General features: G+C 37.6%; 2 protein-coding genes across 2 annotated transcripts in view; one reads left to right on the forward strand and one right to left on the reverse strand.

The window, feature by feature from the left end:
- Nucleotides 1–15,484, forward strand: part of prss12 (serine protease 12) — a 39,651-nt gene extending 24,167 nt beyond the window's left edge. The window contains exons 9-13 of the mRNA XM_065254631.2: nucleotides 86–288; nucleotides 2,975–3,053; nucleotides 3,178–3,300; nucleotides 9,114–9,415; nucleotides 14,494–15,484. Of these exons, the coding sequence (XP_065110703.1) occupies nucleotides 86–288; nucleotides 2,975–3,053; nucleotides 3,178–3,300; nucleotides 9,114–9,415; nucleotides 14,494–14,804 (1,018 nt within the window). The 3' untranslated portion in view covers nucleotides 14,805–15,484. The remainder of the gene's footprint in view (nucleotides 1–85; nucleotides 289–2,974; nucleotides 3,054–3,177; nucleotides 3,301–9,113; nucleotides 9,416–14,493) is intronic.
- An 8,045-nt stretch (nucleotides 15,485–23,529) lies between these two features.
- Nucleotides 23,530–27,452, reverse strand: part of ndst3 (N-deacetylase/N-sulfotransferase (heparan glucosaminyl) 3) — a 74,989-nt gene continuing 71,066 nt past the window's right edge. The window contains exons 13-14 of the mRNA XM_065254633.2: nucleotides 26,116–26,218; nucleotides 23,530–24,417 (exon numbers count right to left, since the gene is read on the reverse strand). Coding sequence (XP_065110705.1) covers nucleotides 24,298–24,417; nucleotides 26,116–26,218 — 223 coding nt within the window. The 3' untranslated portion in view covers nucleotides 23,530–24,297. The remainder of the gene's footprint in view (nucleotides 24,418–26,115; nucleotides 26,219–27,452) is intronic.

Below are 27,452 nucleotides of genomic sequence, written 5' to 3' on the forward strand. Positions count from 1 at the left end.
TTACAACACCAAGATCATGGTTTCTATTCCAAGGACTTCCAAAGCTAGTAGTCATGTCTGTCTTGTCTTTGTTATTCTTATGCAGGGGGCTGGCAAAAGCTCGTGTAATGGCTTATTTTGGAGAAGGCGATGGACCTATCCACATTGATAATGTAGAGTGCAATGGTGGGGAACGCACACTGGCTGATTGTATCAAACAACCGTATGGGACGCACAACTGTCGACATAGTGAAGACGCTGGGGTTATCTGTAACTATGGCTTACAGAAGGATGCACCTGTTGTGAAAGGTAAGTTGAAAAGATGAAACAACAAGTACATAATAAACGTGCAGATGCCTTGGGTTTTTTCAAGAATGTCTCAAACACGATTGTTTCCTCCTTCTTATGTTAACCTTGTGCATGCAAAAGACAGCTGGAAAACAGACCAATCTAAACATAACACTCACTATGACGTCACGTCGAGAGGCAATGTTGTTAACAATGCTAAAAACAAAGTTGTGACTGCTGAGTTAGCGCTATATGCTAGTTAATGCTATATGCTAGCGTTTAGGTACGTGACGTCACCTTCGGCGAAAGTGACTGCGGTTACGCCCACTGAGTGGCAAAACACAGAGCGGCAGAATCAGTGTACAGTGTGAAATCAGCGAAAACACAATGAAAACGCGTCTTAATGGGAAAAGCTGTTGTGCGATAGATTGTACTAACAGATTTAACAAGAATTCAGAGCTATCGTTTTACAGACTGCAAAAAACACAGAAAGGAGAAGTAAATTGATCGTCCATGCCAACGTCCACTGACCACAGGTGGGTTGACAACTTGCAAGGGTCACACTACTGAAGTATTTACTTTCTACATAAAAGTATTTTATCAAGTATTTGTATTTTATCTGAGTTTTTTTCTTTGGAAAACATACATTCCAAAGCATATTATCATAATTTTTACTCTATTACATTTCATAAATACAAGTTTTTGTTTTACATTTTACTCAAGTAAAAGTACACAATTATAATGTAATTAGGTATTAAATACATTTTTATATGCAATATAAAAGAATACTCAGTATGATTCTATGCTTTAGAATGTAGTGAAGTTAAATTTTATCAAATACAAACACCCTAAAGCACAGATGCTTGGAAAATGTAACTAATGTAACTAAGTATTGTCCACCTCTGGTATCAAGTCCAACTAAATTCAATTTAAGCTGATAATAGTCAGTCTTACTGGCATTTTCGCAGCAGCCGCTATGAAAACCAGCCATTTTGTTGAATTTTGCCACTCAACGGGGCGAGTTCCGACGTGGTCACATGGAAAAGTGACGTCAATGCATACTCTCTATTGAAGTTACAGTTAAGTTTTGCAGGTCCATACTGAAAAAAAAAATAACACAAACTTACCACTCAGAAATGTCCATTAAAAGTCTTCAAACAATTGATTATTCCTCAAATTTCGTATCTTTGTGTCATACAGGCTCAAACATATAAGGTCTGTTGGTAACATTTTATTTAACGGTGTCTTTGTTACACATGTTACATGTAATTATTATAGTAATAATTATAGTTAATTATGCATAGTTACATGCAACTAAACCCAATCCAACCAAACCCTAATCCTAAACCCAACCCTATAGTAAGTACATGTTGTTAATAATTATTACTTAGTACTTAAATATATAATTACACTGTAACAGTGATGCCGTAAAATAATGTGTGACCGGTCTGTTTGCACACACACAGAGCTACTAAACGGAACTGCTCTGAGAAGCAGCCAATCAGAGCCGTGCTCAACATTATTATTCATGACCCTTTTAAATAAGGTAATAATAGACCATTTAATTCCAAAGGCAAATCCTAGGGTTGTAAATGGACATTTAAAACCATCTGTAGATAATTTGTGCATTTAATAAAGCCACATTCCTTCTATGGTAGATATCAGATAACAATTTAACATACTATTTCAATGCATCCTATGGCACCTTTAAGGCAGAAACTGATTCATGAGCGTTTTATACACGATACGCAACAAGTGGCGGAATCGCTGTGCGGCTGCCGCTTTTCTCTGCACCTGACCTGCTGCAAAGAGCCATGCCGGTGGAAATGGCAGGAATTTTGGATTCACAGTCTATGCGTGAAACCTTTCGTTTTGCTACTCTCCTATTGAAAATTAACTAGACACTCACGAATTCGGCGTTCCGCCTGAAAGGGATTTAACAATATGAAATATTGAATTAAAATTTAATAACTAAATAAATAATCATGTCCACAAAGATTGGACACCTTTGTGGGCCGTGTTCGTCCCCCCTGGGTTAGAGTGTTTTGTTTGTAACGTAAAGATTCGCCAGTTTGATTCTCACACCGGCAGTAAGCAACTGAGAGTTGCCCAAAACGCATGTCAAAATCACATTAATTTCACCGTTCACTCCCACATTTAGAATGCATGGTGCTTTATATTCTGCAGCAACAAGTATAGTTATAAAGGACAGACTGAGGTATCCTTACACGTTTAAATACCGTGGAAAAGGAAAAGATAAATTATCGCCTGTCAGGATCTCTTGCTTTAAACAGAATAGCTTTTGCAGGAGTAAAGGTGCGTGTTATGTCTACGCTGAAGGATGTGGTTTGGCGTGCCTTCCCATGATGACTTGCACTTAGACTTAATTTATACTTTTTATTACTTTGTATCTTTTTTCTATTAATCCAATGACTCTTTAATGCAAGTTAACCTGCTTTTTCCATTAAACCATGAAGACAGACAGCACACATACACAAACAGACATCATTTTCGTTACGTGTCACGCTAGGTTTACAGTCATGGTCCAGCATGCTATGTACTTAATTTGCTGTTTTTTCATAACAGTATGAGGATTCCTATAGACAAAATATAATTTCAGGATGAACTTTGACCAGGACATGTTCTTGACAGCTTTCTTGAGTGAAATCACAGATATATAGTTCAGAAATATGTGTGCGTTTTACAGAGGCAGTGAGCACCATGTGTGGTCTAAGACTTTCTCATGCCCGTCAGAAGAGAATAATAGGAGGGGAGAACTCTTTACGGTAAGCAACGAAGGATAAATTGTATACAAACATTTTTGGCATAACAAATTGCACTATTCAAAGTAAATAAATGTGATTGGATATACAGAACGGTTTTAAAGCACATTGTGCGTATGTGGTGTAGGGGAGGCTGGCCGTGGCAGGCAGCCTTGCGCTTACGTGGTTCTCAGGCAGATGGACGCTTGGTATGCGGAGCCACTTTGATCAACAGCTGCTGGATCCTCACCTCAGCTCATTGCTTTAAGAGGTACACACGCACAGTTGGATAGATAAACACTTGATCTTTGCTCTGTCACATCTGCTGGGCATAAATAAAATCCACCCACATACTGTACACGCAAACAAATACGCACACCCCTGGTTGTTTCTTGTGTTTTCAATTTTCCACCGTTACTCACACGGTTCAAAGATGCAAAAATAGCATAAGATACAAACTAAACACATTTACACCGTGCACTGCCTTCCCACACTGCCTCGAGGGGCTGTGTACAATGTATTAATCATTATTTGTGACTTGCAGATACACACTTTGTATAACAAACATAGTTCAATTGCTCCAATGAACCTAATCCAGTAACACAGGCAGAGCAAGTAAACACTCACCATTCAGTGATGATAAAAATGCAGATCTGTATAAGGAAATTATCATTGAAAATGACTTTAGGTCAAGTAAAGTTAATGTCAGGGGTTTATTTATGATTCGCTTTTTCAGTCTTGGAAAGGTTGAGCAGTATTTATTGTTAAAAATAGGTTTGCATTATTTTCCATCTGGTGCATGGATCTGAAATCGAGCGATCCCTCAATTGCCATAAAAAAAATTCTGGATCCGAGTGCCCACATATACAGCAGCATTCAGGGTCACATACTTCTTAGGTTGCATTCACCACACGAGTACATGGGAATGTTAAAGGGATACCGCTTGATGTTTTTGCTGTCAAATATTGTATTTAAAACGTATTCATTCAGCTGATCTCCGGGTCTGGCGGTACCACTTTTAGCATAGCACAATCCATTGAATCTGATTATACCATTAGCATCGCGTTAAACAATACAATTTCTCATAAAACTTGATTCTTCTGTAGTTACATTGTGTACTAAGACCGACGGAAAATGTAAAGTTGCAATGATATTACGCAGTGCCCGAAAATAGTCCTAATGCAGCCATACAGCAGCAAAGTCCCTGATTATTACGCCAGAATGAGAGTATAGTTCCCAGCCATATCGGCCTAGAAAATCGGAACTTTTAATTTTCCGTTGATCTTAGTACACGATGTAACTACAGAAGAGTCAAGTTTTAAATAGGAAAAATATTGAAACTCTTTGTTTATGTTTTAGCGCAATGCTAATGGTCTAATCAGATTCTATGGATTATGCTAAGCTATGCTAAAAGTGGTACCGCCAGACCAGCTGAATGGATTCCAAAACTGTAAAAATCAAATGTTTAACTCTAGTTTTACTCTGGAAAATGAGCAAGTGTCCCTTTTAACCCAACTATATTGCCTATGAAACAAGGGACTCTTGTGGAAAATGTTACGTTTCTATCGGAACCGAACCGCGGTTGCTGGACTGACATTTTAATATTTTAGATTTAACTGTTAGGCGCTAGGAAACAATAATGTACATTCCATCAATCCCAAAAATATGCTATTTAGTTTGGTAGGTTTTTAAGGGATGAAGTTATACTGTAACTGTTTAAAATGAAGAACAGTAATGAAGAACACAAAGAAACGTGATACCCATAAGGATCAGTTTGGTAAATGTTCTGTATTTAGTTCAGGTCTGAGAACTGTCTTGAGTTTCCATATTACTGTGTTGAATGTATGTTAGTCTATATCTAAAGAATGAGTCTCACCACAAAACTTGGCAAGGCACTGTGTTAGGTTAAGGTAAGTTGGATCTGTTTTTTATCAAGCTGGCCAAGCACTGAGTCTTCAAAATATGATCCATGACATCAGACTACTGCTGAGGTTTCCTCTAGTTACATACTATCTCTCTCTCTCAGCCTCTTACACACACACACACACATACTTTACACGACTATAAATCTAGATACCTCAGTGGCTCCCTTCATCTTATTCCTTAAGTACACCCACTTACTTTTAGAAGAATGCAATTAATGACATACAGAAGTGCACAATAGTTTTTATTTTTATTTTTAAGGTTATTTAGCTTAGCAGGACTAAAGTTATTCTCTCACTTCCGAGTTTACGGAGTGTAATATGACATTTGTGCAAAAATAGCATGCAAACACATACGCACACACACACGCGCACACACACAAACTATTTTTATTCTTCATCCTGGCCCTGGCTGTTCTCCAACAATAATTAAACTCTGGGGTTACAGTGTGACATTAGGGATAAGAGAGCAGTCTGCTAAAGTCAGTCCTAATGACTGCCATAATGTACAACCTTGTTTAAAACAGTAGTTTAGTAGCTGTCAACATATTCAACCTCTGGGACCTGGAGTGTTGCTTTAATGAACATGTGTGTTGATATATTAAACCACCTTTACTTAGTTATGGTTAAGGTTGAACTCCTAAGAACTCATTGATTTGTAAGTATAAAAATACCTTTTATGTTTTATTTTTGTTGGCTTTTTGCCTGTAATGGGATATGACAAGGGACAGGTGACTGAGAAAGGATCCAGATGTTAACTAGGGCAACCTATGCACAAGTGCCAGTGTATTACAGTACGGATTAAAGTTAATTGGAAACATTTTGAGCACTAAGCCTCGGTCACACTAGATTTTGAGTGTGCTGAATTTCTTGGGACACAACTACTATATGAACAGGATATGATGTCACACTCTAAAGACTTTTGTTTTGATAAATAATACAACATATACTGTAGGAGTTCATTTACAAATACAAGTTGAATTGTGAAAATATGCAGTCCACACCTGCATGTTTGTTTTCTTTTAAGATCCTCTTGGTCACACACCTTCTCGTCATGGGAATTTATATTAGAACAATTTGGAGATGTGGCCCACAGTTCTTATGGAATTAGGCGGTCTCAGGCTATTCTGTAAGATTACTTACTCTTACTCTGTTGGTCATACAAAAGTTTCACTTTTTCAGTCAATTAAAAAATTTAGGGAATCTAAGCTGATATTTCCTACAGACATATTAAAGGCTCTCTAAGCGAATATGTTCGACGTCACTTGTTGTTGATATTTGAACTGTTTTCAAACAAACGGAGCGTAGCTAACTCCTCCCCCTCCCCCTCCCTTCCGTGCTTTCGTGGAACGCGACCAACCCCCACCCCCAAATCCTTCTTGGCGTTTATTGTCTGTAAAACTTTGTTTTGTTTCGTGGTACAGGTTTGGCCACTGTGTGTATATTGAAGTTTGTAGAGCCTGGGCTGTCTACAGAGATCGCGTTTTTTTACAGTTTGATCAGCGGTCAGGTAGCAAGCAGATAGTGAGGAGATGTGTGCTGTATGTAACAAAAAATGTTTTATGGTCTAAAACGCGTGAATTTGCTTAGAGAACCTTTAAAGCAAAAAAAATGTCAGCAACATCTGAAAAATATTTTTGATGCATTTAATATCCCTAATATTTATTTTATTTTATTCTAAGCATAAATAATAAATTATCACATAATAAATGAAGAAACACCACAATTTTGAACATTTTACTATGTTCTTACCTCAACTTAGACAAATTAATACATACCTATCTTTTTTCAATGCGTGCACTTAATCTTTGTACAGCGTGTCGCGAATGTGTTAGCATTTAGCCTAGCCCCATTCATTCCTTAGGATCCAAACAGGAATGAATTTAGAAGCCACTGTTACATGAGTAGTTACACAAGTAAGTATGGTAGCACAAAATAAAATGTGGTGATTTTTTAAGCGGATAAAAATGAGAACTATATTGTATGGCGGAAGAGCACTTAATTTGCAGCACTTTGACCTCGGGTGCAGTAATATTGACAGAAGTGCTGTTCCGCCATACAATATATTTCTCATATTAAACCCACTCCTATTAAACTAAAGCAGTTTCTTTAGGCATGGGGTTTTGATTTACTTGTTAATGTGATGTCACACTTACAAAGTCCCACCCACATCCACTGACTGACTGGTTAACTTTACCCAAAAACTTTTTAAATGTGTTTGTTAGCACATTGTAGCACTAATGCAGCTGAAGATACTAATGTCCCAGACTGTATTTAAAGAAATCAGATCTATTTTTAACCAAAAGCAGTAACTAATTTGCATTAAAAGGTACACACTTGAAACTAGCACCTTATTGCTCCCGCCTAAATAGGTGCATTTTGGACATGCTATAACAAATGATCTGTGGCATATTTTGAGTTCAAACTTAAGATACATTCTAGGCACACCTAAGACTTTGATTACATGTTGTAAAAATGTGCACGCTATTGGTCCTTTAAAAAAAATGTAGTAATGTAATAGTCAATGTCAGAGGTTCTCAGCTCTGGCCTTCGTGATCCACTTTCCTGCAGAGTTAAGCTCCAGCACTAATCAAACACACCTGAGCAATGTAATCAAGATCTTCAGGAATACCAGAAATTTGCAGACAGGTGAGTTTGATTAGGGCTAGAGCTAAACTCTCCAGGAAAGTGGATCTCGAGGGCCAGAGTTGAGAACCTCTAGTCTATTTATTTATTATTTTGAAAAGTAGAAAAAATAAACAAAAGAATGTAAGGTGTCCGTAGTAAACGAAACACTCATATACAGTGTCACAGGCTCAGAGTTGCCCTTTCTGGCACCTCGATGAATGTGCTGCTGGTAACTGAAAGAGTGTCATACCGGACAGATCAGATCCTTTTCCAGAAAAGGCCTGACTGTGTAACAGGACACTGCTGTCCCTCTCTCTGGCGCTACATACATATTTCCGTTACACAGTGCTGGTTTCAATCATTAACAAGCAGCCAGGAGGGCAGCAGTGTCAAAACACATTAAGTGAGCACTTGGTTATGCCCTCCAATGATGGGCCTCCGTGCACACACACAAATACAGCTTAAACAAACTTTCTTAATTTTTCATCCCTTTAAGTCAGCTAAGGTCCATTGTGATATTTAGATGTATATAACAAAAATTGTGCAGGGTATTAAGATTGATTGTTGTTGGCATATCCTGTCCCAAAGAGCATGGTACAGAAACAATTTAGTTTTTTTTTTCATCTGCAAGGATACATAGACCAACATTATAGCTCATCCTTTATGAATAGCTTTATAGACTAAGATAGACAGATTAACTTGTTCGTAAAATGGAGTGTTGTGGACTGTAGGGCAGGAAGATCTTATGTTAAAGTGTATATGTTTCATTTGAAAATTAGCAGTATAACTTTTCGAAGAAAGTTTTTATAGTAGCTAAATGACTATCATATCACATCATTAATAATGTAATGCCTAAAATTATCTGCATGTAGGGGCTTTTTATTGCAAATATTAAATATAAATGCAATAAAAATGTTAATCTGCTAACTAATTCAGTTAAAGGAAAACACCACCATTTTTCAATATTTTACTAGGTTCTTACCTCAACTTAGATGAATTAATACATACCTATCTTTTTTCAATGCGTGCCCACTTAATCTTTGTACAGCGTTTCTTGAATGTGTTAACATTTAGCCTAGCCCCAATCATTCCTATGGCTCCAAACAAAAGTTTTATTTTGTGCCACCACACTTACTCGTGTAACTACTCATGGAACAGTTTTTAAATAGGGAAAACATGGAAGTGTTTGGTGGTTTCTAAATGTATCCCTGTTTGGATCCATAAGAATGAATGGGGCTAGGCTAAATGCTAACACATTCACAACGCGCTGTACAAAGATTAAGTGCATGCATTGAATAGAGATTGGTATGTATTAATTAGTCTAAGTTGAGGTAAGAACATAGTAAAATATAAAAAAACGGTGGTGTTTTCCTTTAACGTTAGCAAATGAAATGTACACAAAGTAGTTTACATTAAATACTTAACTAAAATATTTTCTCAAAAATAATGGCAATCACAAGCTCATAACTACCACTGTCAAACCTGAAGACTGTAATAAGTTTAATGTAGTTAGTCTGTTATGTGTTTTTTATAGGTATGGTAACAGCACTGGGCTATATAAAGTTCGTGTGGGGGACTTTCACTCTCTGGTACCCGAGGAGTATGAGGAGGAGTATGCTGTGGAGAAGATCATCCTTCACCCACGCTACCATGCTAACAGCAACGACTATGACCTGGCACTGGTGCGTTTGTCCGGCCACAGAGCTCATGGAGGGGGGACCTTGGGCGAATGCGTCAGGCTGAGCCGTTTTGTCCTGCCCGCCTGCCTACCGGTTCGGAGAGAGAGAGCGCCAAAGGGCATTTCCAACTGCTACATCACAGGCTGGGGAGACACAGGTTGGGGATTCAGTTGAAACACAGTGCACACACCGGACCCCCAGGAAACATATATACTAACCTTAACTTGTTGCATTATAAACATGTCATTATCCACTATTCATGTCCCCATAAACCATATATACCAACTCACACACACAGACAACCTATGCCACACATTCACTGTCTTACTGTATAGAGTAGTGTTTTAAAGGGGACATATAATGAAAATCTGACTTTTTACATGTTTAAGTGCTATAATTGGGTCCCCGGTGCTTCTATCAACCTAGAAATTGTGATAAAGAACAACCCAGTAACTTTTGGTAAACCATTTTCTGCAAGCATGTGAAAAAATAGGTCATTGAAATTTGGTTTATGTCAAACTATGATTTTTTTATGATTTATTCTGATAATGAATTTTGCTTCACACGCACTATACACGGACCCTTGCGTATAAACAGAACTATACTTCTAGTTTTAGATTTGGCTAGTGGGGAGTCGCTTTAAAGTGTAAAAATGAAGGAAATTGAAGCAGTTCTGACTATAAACATAGATTGCATGACTGCAGGTTTCATCAGTTTAAAATCTTCATCTGGCATTTCTGATTCAAAAAGTGTTTGAGCTAAATTAAAGAAAGGTGTGTGTGAGATTTGAGGTGCATTTGCAGTAGCTATTCAATAGTGTAAGCTGACAGGCATACGATGTGATCAGACGGTGTGAAAGCAGAACTGACAGCAGTAAAAGATGATCACACACTGTAAAGTGGATCTCGCAGAGAAACAATCTTTGTTCTTTGTCCTGTCTAAAATCATCACTCTATCAATGCATCGTTCTCAACCACTGTCTGAAACACACTGAAAGACATTTCTGATTCTGCACATTCAAGTTTAATGAAGGAAAACCACACTGATATGCGACAAAACATTCTTAAAAACACTCTTACTAAGAAATCTGTTGTTTTTGAAATAACATTTTTACTTTAAAAATATAGTGACTGAAAACATGCATCTGGAAAGTTATAGAATTTGATATAAAACTATGATATTATCATCCCCGAAACCGCCTTCTTAGACCTTAAAGCCCCGCATACACTGCAGGATTTTTGCACTCCTATAAGATCATTATCACATAAGACATATAAGACCTTATCACACTGTGCCACATGGATCGTTTAACTCTGTCGCCGCCATTGAAGAGATAACTCGTCAATTAAGAGAAAACGCTTCCCTGCCAATGACGAGAAATTCCGGCTTTCCGCAATACCACAACTTATACAACCCGGAAGTAGCGCCTCACGTGAAAGAGAAAGAACTCTGTATGTTTTAAAGATCGCTCTGCATCTGATCTCTATCAAAAGTCCTTCACAAAAATGAAATTATCTCAGCTTTTTGCTCAAAAATTTGTGTTTTTGAAGAAACTTACCCATATTTGAGAGGTGATAAAAAGAGAACTGATGAAGGTAGGATGAAACATTTTTTTTTAGTTTGAGAGCAGAGGGTCTTTCTGTTCTTTCATTTGATATATTGTTTGTTTATATATTTAAAGAAGAACACTTTCTGGAAGGCATTAAACTTTTGTGAAAATCATGAAAAATGCTGGCAACTTTTTTTAAAAACGCTGGCGGGGAAAGTGTTAAAGTTGGGTACGACAAGCATGTAGACACCTAACATGTACAATGGTGACACCTATTGAATCGGAGGCTTCGACGGCTGCATCACACGTTAGCGCAACGTCACCAGTAAGCGCTAGTGGTAAACAAATACCGGTACGCAGGTCGTAGCAACAAACACTTTGCGTTGATCATGCTGAATTTCTGACACTGTCAGAAAACTATCGTAGGCTATCTTTGGACACAAGACTAGGAAAATGGCCGTCTTTGAACCTCTCTAACTATACGACATAGGACCACAGATGAAGAGCCAGCCACGATCACAGAAATTGCAACGATTGTTCACGATGGCAATCTTTCATCTTGGACAGCAAAAAATCATGCAGTGTATCCTGGGCTTAAAGGGACACTCCACTTTTTTGAAAATATGCTTCTTTTCCAGCTCCCCTAGAGTTAAACATTTGATTCTTACTGTTTTGGAATCCATTCAGCTGATCTCTGGGTCTGGCACTACCATTATTAGCATAGCTTAGCACAATCCATTGAATCTGATTAGACCATTAGCATTGCGCTAAAAAAACAAAGAGTTTTGATATTTTTCTTATTTAAAACTTGACTCTTCTGTAGTTACATTGTGTACTAAGACTGGCGGAAAATTATAAGTTGTGATTTTCTAGGCAGATATGGGTAGGAGCTATACGCTCATTGTGGCGTAATAATCAAGGACTTTGCATGGCTGCAAGAGGCGCAATGATATTACGCAGCGCCTGAAAATAGTCCCCTTAGTAACTTTCAACGGCAGGGGACTATTTTCGGGCACTGCGTAATATCATTGTCATAATTATAAAATGGAATTTATAATCATATACTAATATGTTATTATTAGCATTAGACTGTTATAAATGGCAGCACATGTTCAGTTTTAAAGAGAGCTTTCTCAGACATATTTGACTTGGTTGATCTGTATTCAGGAAACAAGTGTGCACATTCTTACAAATGAAAATAACAACCTTTGATGTTTGATGCATATGATAAAATAGGTTTTGTTTGAGTGTTTGCCGAACATTAGGGATTTTTATTTATAAAACATCTGTTTTTTAGCAACAATCACCATCATCCATCTCAAACTAATAATAATTGTTTGTACCGCTGAGCTGTAGTACAAACAAGGCGTTGTGTTTGCGTACGAGTCAATGTGGGGATTTGTAAGCACTGCTTTTATCTATGAGCATATGGCGTGAGAACCATTGTAATGTGTTCAGAATCACTGATAGTGTGTATATTAGTCTTTACACTGGAGTGTGAAATTATGCATTATTACATTCATTTAACTAGAAGTCAAGTACACTAATACACACACACACACGCACGCACGCACGCACGCACGCACGCACGCACGCACACACACACACACACACACACACACACACACACACACACACACACACACCCTCTTGTCTATAGTCATCTGTATAATCTGTCCAGCTGTCAAGCAAAAACATCACAATTGTTAACATTCGCACAGAGTTTAATCTTACAGAACTCATTTGAGTTTGACAAGCATCTTCTTATGTGTCATGTCTCATTGTAAATCACTAGTATAACATATAACTTCAATAGGCTGTCTCTCTCTCTTTCTCTCTCTCTCTCTCTCTCTCTCTTTCAGTGGAATTCAGTGTTCTTAGGGGGTGTGCACACCAAAACGTTTAAACAGGGCTAAAAATGGCGGACACTGACTGCCAGCTTTTTTCAGCTGAGCGCTTTGGTTGTTCTCATACTTCTGCTTTGTTTATCAGTCGTTTTACGATGCACCAGTTGGTTGTTGTGATGTTTATCCCGGCCCTCCTTCACTGTGATTGGACGACCGTGTGAGAACTGACATTGACGAGCTGAGCTTTTCACACAAAGTTGAACATTGTTCAACTCTCGGCGCTCAATGCTGAGTGCGGAAAAAACACGGACTGCCAGCTTTTAGCGTAGAAAAAACACAGATCGCCAGCTTTCAGTGTGGAAAAAAACACCAGCTGCTGGCTTTTTTGAATAATGCCGCCCTTTCATTGGAAACAATTGAAAACTCATGCTGGCCGCAGGTGTGCACGCCTTCTTACAAAAATACTTAAGTATAAATGCCTGGAGGACGCCGAATGCCAGCTGTTTCTTTAGCTGAGCGCTTTAATGCTGTGATACTGCTTTGTTTATCAGTCGTTGTCTGATGCACCGGTTGGTTGTTGTAATATTTGTCCCACCCCTCCTCCACTGTGATTGATGGCCGTGTGAGAACTGACATCGATGAGCTGAGCTTTTCACCCAAAGTTGAATATTTTTCAACTTTTGCGGCTCAGCGCTGAGCTCAGAAAAAATGCAGAGTGATGGTTTTCAGCGCGAAAAAAGCTAGCAGCTGGCTTTTTTGAAAAACGTTGTTTGGAAACAATTGAAAACATACGCTGGCCGCGGGTGTAAAAGCTTTGGTGTGCACGCCCCCTAAGGACATCGACAGAAAGTGACTGTGTGCTGCATTGCATAACTGACCACTTAAACTCAATCTGTTCCAGACTTCAGCAAAATGTCTTCGTGTTTGCGCATATGGGGATCAAAAATGTTGCCTTTGTTCGGCCTAGACGCTTTCACTGTAGCCAATTGATACCTCTAATGAAAAACTTTGGTTGTTGTTTAGCAAGTCTGACAAGCTAAGACTGACTCTCCTTTTGTTTAGTTTAATCTAAAATCTTGGAATACATTTTATTTATTAGTCAGCATATTTTCTTAGGTTTCCAAGATTTAATATTATTTGAGGGGCTTACTGTTCATTGATATGGTCAGGTTGTTGTCGTAGTTTTATGTTGTTGGTTCATTGGTCATTGGTTCCTTGTTATCTTTAAAATGTTGTGGATCTTGTTTGTAGTTTCAGTTCAGATAAAAACATGTCTGTGTATATTTATCCAAGTTGTTTCAGCATTAAAATCCAATAAAATCCAATGGAGTTTTGGGTAATGGAAATTCTTGTAATTTCTCTGTTGGTTGTTGTCTTCCTTACTGGCAAGGTTTCTGCATTATCCTTTGTGTAGTGTCCCGGGAGTTTATTTCAAGAATTTTGGTTTTGTTAATAGTGATGAAGATGTCAGCAAATATAATCCAGAAGGTGATACCCAAGAATATCCCAAATAGTCTGTTTCAAGATGGTCTTTTAGTATAAAGTAGCAGGAGCTCAGCAGTGCACCTCTCTATCTCTGTCCTTGGTGTTGCTATCACCGTGCCATTAAGGAAAGTGCTTTTCATATCTTTTGTTTGTCTTCATCCTTAAAAACTAAAATTTGATATTAGACTACATTGAGTGTTCATCTACAGCATGGATAAACATGGTTTGTGTCAGCCATTAAACTACTATGTGAAATATCACACTGTATTTAACAATTAATTCTAGAAATGATTTATAAATGTGTTTTTTTTAAATTGAAGTAAAGATTTCTGATCTTTTCTTTGATTTTCTCAGGTCGCGCATATTCAAAAACCCTCCAACAGGCTTCAATTTCTGTGTTGAGCAAGCGTCAGTGCGAGCAGCGCTATTCAGATCAATTCACCAGTCGCATGCTGTGCGCCGGCTCTTCCCACGACGACCACCGCGTGGACAGTTGCCGTGGAGATAGCGGTGGTCCATTGGTGTGTGAGAGGTCAAGCGGAAGTTGGGTTGTATATGGGGTCACGTCATGGGGTCACGCTTGTCGACTGCAGAATGCACCTGGCGTCTACACAAAAGTCTCTGCCTTTGTGCCATGGATTAGAAAGGTCATTGGACTTCTGTAGGAACATTTTTGTCAAACATTCTGAGAAAGTGGACAAAGAAATGAAGCACATTTTAAAGAAACTTAAGATTATAGTTAACATTAACTGTATAATTTCTTAAACATCGTAAATGTGACGTAAGTCTTACTTAGCATATAGTCAATGTAAAATTAAACTTTGCACTGAAGTATTTTATTTTAAAGGGACATTTTGATAGCGATCCATTTATTGGTCTAGAATTGGCATCGTTTAGTGTTTTCTTTTATTTCTATTTTTAAATGGAAGCACTTCTAGGTTGAAGGGACCACAAAAGCAAGAAATGTCTTAAAGAATGGGACTCCTTACTTGATACTATTGAGCACCCCCAAAATTGAATGTTTTATTTTGATATAGAGGGGTTACAAGAATGCGCTGACGTCACCTCAACCAACAACATCACCTCAACAACACATTAGGTGACATCATATGTAACACATCAGATTTTGAGCTTGCCGCATCCCAACACAAAAAGTCTGAAAGTAAAAGAAAAACACATAGCACATATTTATACACACTCTTTTTTAAAAGTAGGAGAACAGGGGGATCTGTAAATTATGTGCAGTTGCAAACCTGTTTACAAATGTTTATACCTCCTTGTTTTAGTAAGGAACAAATGTCATCTTAACCATTAAGATTTTGAAGTAAACCAAGTATGTTTATAATGTGTCATGATGTGGTTGTGTATCACATGCTGTATTAATGCTAGTATATTAATAATCAAGTGTCTATTTTTTAAGGAAAATAGCATTAATGAACGTAGTATAAAATGATTCATTTTAAATGCAATCTATTGGTCCAGAAAAAAAATGTGATCGATCACAAGCCCTGTAATTTTGCACAAACAGAAGCATTGCAGTTTAGCTGAGCTGCAAGCTTTTGGAAATCTAGTCAATTTCTTATACATCAATCAGTCATCATATTCCCGTCTGATTTACTGTACAGTTAAATTGTAAACAAATGTTTAACATTTTGTTTAGTACTGCCTTGTATGTATGTTTGAATATTTCTGTACTCCCTGTGGCATGGTGCATTGTTTTTTGCATAAAATGAGTTTGTAAAGTCCTACTGTAGTGACTTTATAACAAAACAAACACATTTTTCTTTAATATCATAAAAGTTTGAAATGTCTTACAACTGTGTGTGTGTTCACACAGTGGTCTAAAGCACTGTGTTCAGGAATGACATTGCCATGTTAGCACAGTCTATTGAACTCGCCTGTTTATACAACACAATCTACCTGCAGGACAAAAGACCATTGTGTGCGTGCGTGTCTGCATTTCAAATACAGCATCTTCCTTCAATCCAAGCCAATCTCTATAGAGACTCTAGGAATGTTTTTTTACCAATACATTTAATGTAAGTACATGTTAACCAATAAGTTTACCACTAATCTTATTGTTATATTGACTTAAAGGTCACGTTCTTCTTGATCCCTTTTTTAAACTTTAGTTAGTGTGTAATGTTGCTGTAATAGCATAAATAATAACTGCAAAATGATAAAGATCAAAGTTCACTGCCAGGCGATATAGGGCCCTATCTTGCACCCAGCGCAATTGACTTTGTCAGTGACGCATGTATCATTCGTATTTTGCACCGGCGCACAGCGGGTTTTTCCCTCCACAGACGCACGTCGGCAAACTAGGGAATGAACTTGCGCTCCCTGGGCGGTTCAGCGCAAAAAAAGAGGCGTGTTCCGGCGCATACCATCCCTGATGCTATTTTGCAGTTTCAAAAAAACAATTGTGCCACTGACCAGAAAAAAAAAGTTTAAAGTCAGTGGCGCGTTGCACGTTGTTCATTATGCTATTTTAAGGGCGCATGCTTGGCCATAATGTATAGCGTGCACAACGCGCATACACTTTGAATCTAATCTACACAGATGCAAAAGTTATTTTTGCAAATCATAAATTGTTACACTTAAAAATATTAACACATGAGATAAGGGAAATCATAGTGGTGAGCATTGTGGTGATAGTTTTTATTTATTGTGTGGCTGCGTTAAAAAATTCTTATGCAAATAACGATTAAAATATTTTCATAAGTTTGTTGTGTGGCTGTATTACGTTTATTTTATGTAAATAATACTTAAAATGTTTTCATAAGAAACCTTAATGTATATGAACTTGATTTGTAAGATTACTTTGGAGTTGGACCTTGCTTGCGTTTCTTGGGTCCGATTTCAAAGCCCCCAAACCTTTTCAGCGATGAGGGTGGACGCAGATCTGTGTAGAGGCAGATCCACCTCCCGTTACACGGCGTGCCCGATTTATGCTGGCAAGCTTGGGATTCCCCGTTTCCTGACATCATTGTAGCGCTTGGCGCAACGTCCTGGGGATGCCAGCTGATGAGACAATTGTGGCTATTTCCTCTCACGCCTGTTTAACCTACGCTGATTTGGGCGGGTTTCTCCCATCCCCATACAAAACAACTTCTCTGTCTTTGACTGCTCTTACAAGAACGTCGGTCTCCTCGGCTGTGAACCGCTCCTGGCGTGCGCCTGGTAAATCCGTCATAATAATAGCAACCCGCCATGGAACTTGCGCCCTTGCGTTTAAAGGGAATGTTGGATAGCGTTCTGACTGGTTTATTTGACGTTACGCCCAAACCACACCTATGAATAATGATCCTACTTCAGACCAACCCCTTATTGATTTTGCGCCCGACGCAAGAGTTATTTCTCACGCTGGGAAAATAGCAACAGCGCCCAAGATCCGCCCACAAACTCACTTGCGCATTGCACTTCGCACTTGCGTTTCAGATCGTTAAAATAGGGCCTATAGTCTCTAACAGAAGTCCGCTTTCAAAGCCTACAGCACACGGCCAGTTTGGACTACAACCCTCTACTTCCCGATAGAATGACGTCAATATAAGAGTTTTTAACTAAACTCCGCCCACAGGAATACGTCAGTCACCAGCTACGAATCACAACACACTAAACAAACTACACGATCAGAACTCGTTACGTTTTGTGAAGGAGGGACTTCATATAAGGAAGACATCACACCATTTTTAGGACAGTGAAAACAGCGATATACAGGTAAGTAAATAGTGTGAAAAATACCGCGTTTTTTAAATGTGAAACATGACATATGTTATATTGCGCACTGTAAACACAATCAAAGCTCCAAAAACGCAGGAAGAACGGGAGCTTTAAGGTAGTATTACACAAGGGGATGCAATGCGGCTCTGTGACTCCTAGGGTGCGATGGTGGTACTGCAGGGGTCCCATGATTATTATTTGACATCAAAATATAAAACAAATAAATTAATAAAAAATAAAGGGATGCATCAAGCAAAACTTCATTAAAAGGTTTAATAATAGCAATTTTAAAACGTAACCTATTAAATCAATGAAAAGCATTTAGTTCCACATTAAAAACTTTAAAAAAAGTACAATTAAAATGTTATTTAGTATGTTAACAGTGTTAACAGTACTTGCATACCAAGAAGGATTATTTTAATAGTTTTATAATGCAAACATCAAAACAATAGCCTATTCATATGGTCAGGCTTAAAAGCTTAATTTTTACATGTACACAGAGGTCCCTGCTCTTTCTCTCTATCCATCAATGGGTCCCTGGCTTGTTAAATGTTGAAAACCTCTCTCTCTCTCTGTCTCTGAATGTATTTACTCTTTGGTAATAAAAGGCAAGAGTTTTGGCAGAAACACAAATAGAGTAACTGTTCAACTGAAACCATATGATGTGAATAATGTAACTTTATAGTAAAACAAGCAGTGCTGAATTAGTAACAGGATAATTGAATGGAGAGACTTAGATTCTCTGACTGTCTATAAGGCAAACCTGTTCTGGCTCTCAGCATTAACACTTGATAAAGTCCAATCCTGCCAGGTCATGACCAAAGGGTTTTATCGGTGCTACAGCGCCACCCTGTGGATATTGTTGTATTCAATAAACTGTCTTGTAGTAAAGGAATAAATCACTCAAATAAGAAAAATAAATAAATCATTTATTACTTACCTTCATGCCATCCCAAATCCACACAGATATGAGTAATATTATATTCATTAATATTTAAATACAGTCAAGTTATCTTCTTATATAGGGGTCAAAATATTAATAGACTATCATAAAAATAATCCAAATACAGAATTATAATTTTCACATTTGTGTCCTTGCATTTGAAAATGCCTAGATAAAAGTAATTTTTATGTGATTTAATGTTTTCTATATATTCTCGTTTATTACAATGTAAAAGACATTCTGTGAAAGCATAACTTTGACATCTTTAATATTGACTATGACAAAGAATGAATTTAGTTTGATATTAATGAATGAAATTAAACTCTGATGCCCCTAATTTATTATTAGATTAGAGTTTAGCCTGGATTTCACAGTCAGGGTTACATTTGAATGAACTATTCCTTTAAACAAAGAGTTTTTATTTAATTTTTTTTGCCAGGGACCCCTTACACTCTCAGAAATAAAGGGACAAAACTGTACCTTTTCTGTCACTGGGGCTGTACCCTTTCAAAAAGTACAGCTTTGCACCTAAGGATTTCATATTAGTACCTCAAAAGTACATTCTTGGATCAAAGAGAGCTTATTAGTACCTCAAAAATACATATTAGTATCTCAAAGGTACATATTGGTACTAAATGTTTACATATCTGTACCTAATGGTCCATACAAATACCTTTTTAGAGGGTGCTGCCCCACTGACGGGTATGGTACATATTCTGACTTTTTTCTAACAATGTAGGTCCTTAAGGTACAGTAATCTACCCAAAATTGTATTCTGTTTTGTAGTCCTGTAAAGGTATCAAACGGAAACTTAGGGTACAGCCCCGGTGACAGAAAAGGTACAGTTTTGTACCTTTATTTCTGACAGTGTACAGGAGTAAAAAAACAACAAGAACCCCCTTCAAATTATAACAGTTACTAAGCATATTCCTAATATAAACATATTTGTACACTTGTCAGTGATAAACAAAAACACATGTGGGCGCGGTTTCCCGGACAGGGTTTAGATTAATCCAGGACTAGGCCTTAGTTATATTAGGTCATTTAAACATGCATTTTAGTCTGGGACTATCCAGGAAACCGCCCAATTCTCTCCTGAGTCATGTTCAACTGTGTTTTTAAGAGGGTTGTTTTGTTTAAATTAGCCTACATTAGGACTCAACAGTTATACTTTTTAAATGAACTTAAAAGCTTTCATAAATTAACAATCGTAAGGTCCCTAGATGTGCCCATATAAATATCCGCTATTTAATAACATAGCAAAATTTATAAATTTCATAGACCCCTATAGGAATTGAGGACCACCAGGGGTCCCCGGACTTCACTTTGAGAACCCATGCTTTAAACTACTAAGAGAAACAAAAGGGCTTTTCACACTGCGCTTAACCCTGGGTTATCTTCATTCTAAACCCCGCTTTTAACCCTGGGTTAAGGAGCGTTTCACACCTGTAATTTGAAAGCGGTGTTAGCACCGCTTTTTACCCAGGGTTATGAAACCCTGCTCCGGAGCAGGGTTAGCACCGCATTTGTGGTGTTAACCCCGCATTGCGGTGCCAAACGCATGCAGTGTGAAACGAAGCAGGGTTAGAATGTTATGACCCTAATTAAACACAGCTGAAGTAGCTAATCAAGGTGTTCAGGGTTGCTTGATAATTACAGACAGGTGTGTTGGAGCTGGGTTGGAGACTCCTGACCCAGGGTTTAGGAATGCACAGTGTGAAACGTCAACTTATGAATACCCAGGGTTATCTCTTAACCACTGGTTAAGTTTGAACAGTGTGAAACATGAAAAAAATAACCCAGGATTCCGTTAACCCCGGTTTTAGAATAACCCAGGGTTAACAATTTCAGGTGTGAAAAGCCTAAGAGTGATTAAGGTGCAACATTTGCTGTGACTATTTTGATTATTTTAATGTATTCTTGGATCAGTTTTCAAATGACCCAAGTGAGGTGAATAACAGTACAAAAAAATAGCATTGAGACTTCTGCACAATACCAGATTTTGACCTTGAACTGATTTGCTGTGGTTGTACATCTAAGTGTCTAGACCATGGGTCTCATATTCTCTCTCTCTGTTTAGCCAAATGAATGTATAAAGAACCTAATATTGTACTTTGTGAGTGCATGTTAATGTTGCATTTTCTGAAAACTAGACGGAGACATTAAATAGAAAAGATCATAACCTGCAATTAGCTTCACAGGCATAGAGTTTCTCTGAAATACATTAAAGCTTTTATGTAATATAAGACTTTGGTACACTGTTAGTGCTAAGAGAAAATAGTAGGATGGGTTATACATCTTCATTGTCATCCGTTTGTATAATTGCCCACCCCAGTGCACTCACCTCAATGTCCTGGGCTCTGATCTTCATGCTTCGTTTAATACATCCGAGAAAAGATGACGTACGGCAGATATTGTAACCAAGCTAATTTCATTCTGGCAAAGTCAGTTTTTCAGTCCTGTCGAGGTTTTATTAAAACAGTTGCTGGTAAATGTATGTGCATGTGTTATGTATTTCTGCTTACATTGATTATCAATGTGTTATTATTGAAAACACAATAAATATTTACAGAACTATAACCTGAGGCTAAAGTCAATTTATGTGTAGTTTAAATGATTTGATAAGGTTACAGATGATGGTCAGAGACCCCTTAAATTTCTTTTTATATTTACTAGATGCATTGCCTAAAGTAAACAATGCCTTGATAAAAGAAGCCTCAGAACAGCAAAGAGTAAACATTTTGATTTCCTGATGCTGAAAAATGGTTACATAAGCAAGACAAGGTGTCTATGAATGGAGAAGTTTCAGCAAAGAGTTGGTTAAGAAAGTCTGCATGTCTAAAGCTTGCAACCATAGGAATAACCAGAATATTTCATGTGTGTGTTCCTTAGGAATCAAAACCAAGACAGTTGCGCTACCAACGTAATGCGTTTCCGTCTTCCAACACCTGTCTGCAATTGACATTCTTTGTCAGTATTTCCACAGTGCTATTGCCGAAAAAGTCAGCAAATTAAACCAGTTATTTTGAAAAAAAAACAAACAAAAAAAAACACAAAAACAGCATACTACCATCGCCTCATCCCAACTCTGAAGTACTGTAATGTGGAAGGGTCTTTATGGTTTGGACTGGCCTGTTGCCTCCGGGCCTAGACAGCTTGCATTTGTTGATTGAAGATTTATTCTGATTTTAATAAATTTTTCTGGACAGCGTAAGACCAGCTGACTTTTACAAATTGGAACAACCAAACGCATGAGACTAAATCAACTACAACAGAAGACAATGCAGGTTGTGGAGAAGCCCGGACTTCAGCTCTATTGAGATTCTCTGGCAGTCTCTCACAACAGAACAACTAAAAGAGTTTTCTAAAGTGGAACGAAACAAAATTTCGCAAGACTGTAAAGGTCTGTTCCACTATTTAAGAAATCATTTGTGGAGGTAATTATTGTCAAAGTCACGTAAATGAGTTAATATATTCAGGGGTTTACAGACTTTTCCATCTTGCACTGTGAACGTTTACACAGTACTGTGTTCAATAAACATAAAAAACAGTGAACTTGGTTCTTTTTATGTACATTTAAATTTTCTGGCCTCTTATTGCTACCTGTCCCAACTTTTTTTGGAATGTGTAGCTCTCATGAAATCCAAAATGAGCCAATATTTGGCATGACATTTCAAAAAGTATCACTTTCAACATTTGATTTGTTATCTATATTCTATTGTGAATAAAATTTAAGTTTATGAGATTTGAAAATGATTCCATTCCTTTTTTACTCACAATTTCTACAGTGTCCCAACTTTTTCTGATTTGGGGTTGTATTTATAATAAAGATTAATTATTACGGAACGGAAAACGCATGGAAAATACTGTCGCGACTGTTGCTCCCTATTTGAGCGTGCTTGACATGAGTCTACATTCAAAATAAGGTATTTGCACATGCAAAATGTGACTACTCCTTCTTAGCTAATGATTTTACTAATGTTAACAAACACAATCTTATGGTAAAGTATTCCAAATTTCTTATTATTGGTATTTTGTTAAGCTTATAACTACTACTGTGCCAGTTACCCCATGTGGCAAAAAATAAAAAATTATTTGTCCCAAATAAAATGTTTTAAATATATGCGAAATACATTTGTTGAAAGTAAAACGTAATTTAATATATTTTTGAAGTAGTTTTAACCTTCATATTTTAACATATATTTCCAAATGTATTTTAGGGGCAATAAATACATTTCTAATTTCACAAACCCATATGGCAAAAAATATTTTGTATGTATGAAGTATAAAATTAAGTATATTTTACAGTTGAAAATATATTTTATTTTATTTTTTTTAAACCTGTTATGTTTACAGGTTTGTAACATACAAAGTTTTTCTTTCAAATTAAAGTGAATATAAATGCTTTAAAATATATTTTAAAATATACAAAAATGGCCAAAAATATATTGTAAACATATTTCAAAATATATATTCACTACATATATTTTTTGGCAATTTTTTTTGTATATTTTGAAATATGTTTAAAATTATTATGTTTATATTTTGCCATATGGGACCCTGCCTACACTATTCACATCACTCCTTAATGAAGGATTACACATGGTAGACTCATGTGACCTGCACAAGTTGAACAATTATGATGAATTGCTAATGCTTACTTCGCAAGTTATATTAGATTGCAATCACATCCACAGATATATAACAGAAACATGAATCTTTCCAGTGTTTATTGAATATATATAGTTATTTACATATTTTTCAAAGCACTTTCTCACCGCATTGAGGCAAATTGTTTTCAAAAATAAAAGTTACGCTTCAATTTCATCAGCCAACCAGTTGCAGTCCAGTGGGCAGAACTAAGGCTACCTGGCTACAGACATATGCCATGACACGCGCATACACACGCACACACGCACACACACAAAATGAAACTTCAATGATTTTCAATCTTTAGGCTGAAACATTCTCAGATATGAATTGACAGATGACATCACTGTGCTCTCGATTCTTACAGTTTTGCATCTTTACTGTGACTGGCTGATTTATCGTGTGAGGTTATGAACAGACATTGTGCCAGATATCGACTAACTCGGTTCTAAATCTCTCAAAGACAAGTATAAAACCTAAAGCAGTACTTATGTTCAGTGTCCGATGGAGGAAATGACAGCATATATACGAGAACTGGAACAGGAAGTCTGTGAACTGAAGTATTTTTGTTACGCAGTCCATATTTGGCTGCCTGTGATCTTCAAGTCGTGTCTATTCGAAATGTGACCGTTTGCAGCAAATGTTTCATATTCCCATTGACACATATTGTAGATCCGCTTCGTTTCGATTTCCACAGGTCCCAATAACAGCCGAGTTAAATTGTTTTATCTTTGCTCTGCAAGCTTGCAGGTTTGTGAAATTCAGTACTGTTCAAGAGTTAAGTTTCCCTTTGAGGTGCGAACTTGGACCTTTGACCCAGAGCAGCAGTGGTTTGGTTAGGGCTACCTGACTTTCTGTAGTTCCTCTCTGAGCCAAGCTGGTAAGGGTTGACCCAATCTGTGTAGCAGCTTAGATAATTCAATGTTCTGATCCCTGTAGAACCTGGAGAGGAAACCTCGTGACTAGAAAAAGGAAAAAAAAGAAACACTTAGCAGGTATATACATTTATACACTCACCTAAAGGATTATTAGGAACACCATACTAATACTGTGTTTAACCCCCTTTCGTCTTCAGAACTGCCTTAATTCTATGTGGCATTGATTCAACAAGGTGCTAAAAGCATTCTTTAAAAAAAGTTGGCCCATACTGATAGGATAGCATCTTGCAGTTGATGGAGATTTGTGGGATGCACATCCAGGGCACGAAGCTCCCATTCCACCACATCCCAAAGATGCTCTATTTGGTTGAGATCTGGTGACTGTGGGGGCCATTTAGTACAGTGAACTCATTGTCATGTTCAAGAAACCAATTTGAAATGATTTGAGCTTTGTGACATGGTGCATTATTCTGCTGGAAGTAGCCATCAGAGGATGAGTACATGGTGGTCATAAAGGGATGGACATGGTCAGAAACAATGCTCAGGTAGGCTGTTGCATTTAAACAATGCCCAACTGGCACTAAAGGGCCTAAAGTGTTCCAAGAAAACATCCCCCACACCACAACACCACCGCCACCAGCCTGCACAGTGGTAACAAGGCATGATGGATGCATGTTCTCATTCTGTTTACGCCAAATTCTGACTCTACCATCTGAATGTCTCAACAGAAATCGAGACTCATCAGACCAGGCAACATTTTTCCAGTCTTCAACTGTCCAATTTTGGTGAGCTTGTGCAAATTGTAGCCTCTTTTTCCTATTTGTAGTGGAGATGAGTGGTACCCGGTGGGGTCTTCTGCTGTTGAAACCCATTTGCCTCAAGGTTGTGCGTGTTGTGGCTTCACAAATGCTTTGCTGCATACCTCGGTTGTAACGAGTGGTTATTTCAGTCAAAGTTGCTCTTTTATCAGCTTGAATCAGTCGACCCATTCTCCTCTGACCTCTAGCATCAACAAGACATTTTCACCCACAGGAATACTGTATTTTTTTCCCTTTTCACACCATTCTTTGTAAACCCTAGAAATGGTTGTACGAAATCCCAGTAACTGAGCAGATTGTGAAATACACAGACCGGCCCGTCTGGCACCAACAAACATGCTACGCTCAAAACTGCTTAAATCACCTTTCTTTCCCATTCTGACATTCAGTTCGGAGTTCAGGAGATTGTCTTGACCAGGACCACACCCCTAAATGCATTGAAGCAACTGCCATGTGATTGGTTGATTAGATAATTGCATTAATGAGAAATTGAACAGGTGTTCCTAATAATCCTTAAGTTGAGTGTATAGTATGTATGTGTACAATGTTTTAGCTGTAACTTGTAACTTGACAGAAAAACAAGTTGCAGCAAATGCATTTGGTATGACATAAAGGTACATAAAGGAAGTTTTCAATTTTTAAATTCAATTTAAGGTGAACTACTCTTAATGGTCTTTTGTTGTGTGAAATGGAAAAACAGAAAGAAGGAAAATAAAAAATGAAACAAGAGTTGGTTTGTATGTATCAGTTATTCATTACATGAGCTGTAGGCATGCTGCATTATTAAACAGTTGGAGGTCACGTGAGCACAAAGACCTGGAGACTTCCAGTTACTTCTCTCTCTCTTGTTCTCTTCTCCATCTTGACCCATATTACTTAATAATGCCATCCCTGTACAATGCAGCTGTGATCATTCATTAAAGATTAAAGGCTCCATTTGGAGTTTACTGTTGGGAGGCATTACCTCAGGATCCATGGGCGGGTATTTCCTCCCCTTGCTCTTTCCCAAACACTTAGTCCGGCCCCCTTCCAAAAGCTGGCACCAGAAACCCTTCTGAGGATCGAACCTGTGATCAGACAGAAAGCTCAATCAGATCCTTTAATTTCATCTTGACACTCAAGTGATGGAGGAAATCTGGCCCTTCACAGAAAAGTGTACCCCCCCACACACACACGTCTATGAGACAGATGTCTGCTGTAACCTTGTCTGGTTGTCAGATAAGACATGGCTTGGTTTGATAAGCAGTCACAAACACATCAGCAATCTGCAACAGCTCTCAACAAAATGTGATATACACTGTTTGTGTGTGTTTGTTGTACATGTGTGTTAATGGGTTCTTTGACAAGGTGGTGAGCTGAGGTTGGTTTACATGAGCGACATGTGAAACGTTCAAATAAGCTCTGTGGCAGAAAAATATATTTCTCTTACTGCCTTCGGGCCACCTGTCTCTCTCTCTCTCATCTTGCAATAAAACCATGTATTCCATATTTGTATGTATTAGATCTGTCTATTTACTGTAATATATATTTAGTTTGTAGCAATGCAAAAATGCAAAAATTGTGAAAGAAATGTTGAATGACAAAAAAATACAAGGCCAATATACAGTTGCACTTTCAGTTACATGCAGTTCCCCAGGGGTGGATTACAATTAAAGCTCATTTTGAAACAAAAACAGTCAACGCTCAGCTATGGCATCACATCCACCAAAATCAACATCTTTGTAATTAAGTTTGATCTAATTTTAGTATGCTGTACTTGGTTACTAAGGAGACAATACAGCACGCTTGAAATAAAGTATGAGATGTGAAGAAAAGGTGAATATCACTTTAACAGAATATGTTTATTTTGCATCTTTTCCAATCAAGCTTTAATTTTGTCACATCATGCAGGAAGTGTGAAATAAACTGTGTGTATTTTTTAATACATCATATGGTAGCTTTAGTAAGACAAATAAGTCACCCATTTTACTGCAAAAATAAGCGTAGGGGTGTGCGGGCCACATAGTTGTAACACGGGCTGTTTACATTGTTGCACTGGCTTACATATTTTTTTTTTTTTACAAAATTGTGCTGCTTTCCTCATATATTTAGACATTTGTATCCATTTATAATTAGAAAAGGGCTGGATGAATGAATACAGTGTGGATACCTGTCTATTATAGACAGATATATAAACAATATCCACTTCAAGTATAGACAAAATAGTATTAAAATATTTGGTGCAAACTTTTTTGGCAAGTGTTACAACTAACCCCCTGCCTGTTACAATTAACCCCACTTATGCGGTACGTTGTAGCATTT

Source organism: Paramisgurnus dabryanus, chromosome 4, assembly GCF_030506205.2.
Source record: "Paramisgurnus dabryanus chromosome 4, PD_genome_1.1, whole genome shotgun sequence".
Taxonomy (NCBI): domain Eukaryota; kingdom Metazoa; phylum Chordata; class Actinopteri; order Cypriniformes; family Cobitidae; genus Paramisgurnus; species Paramisgurnus dabryanus.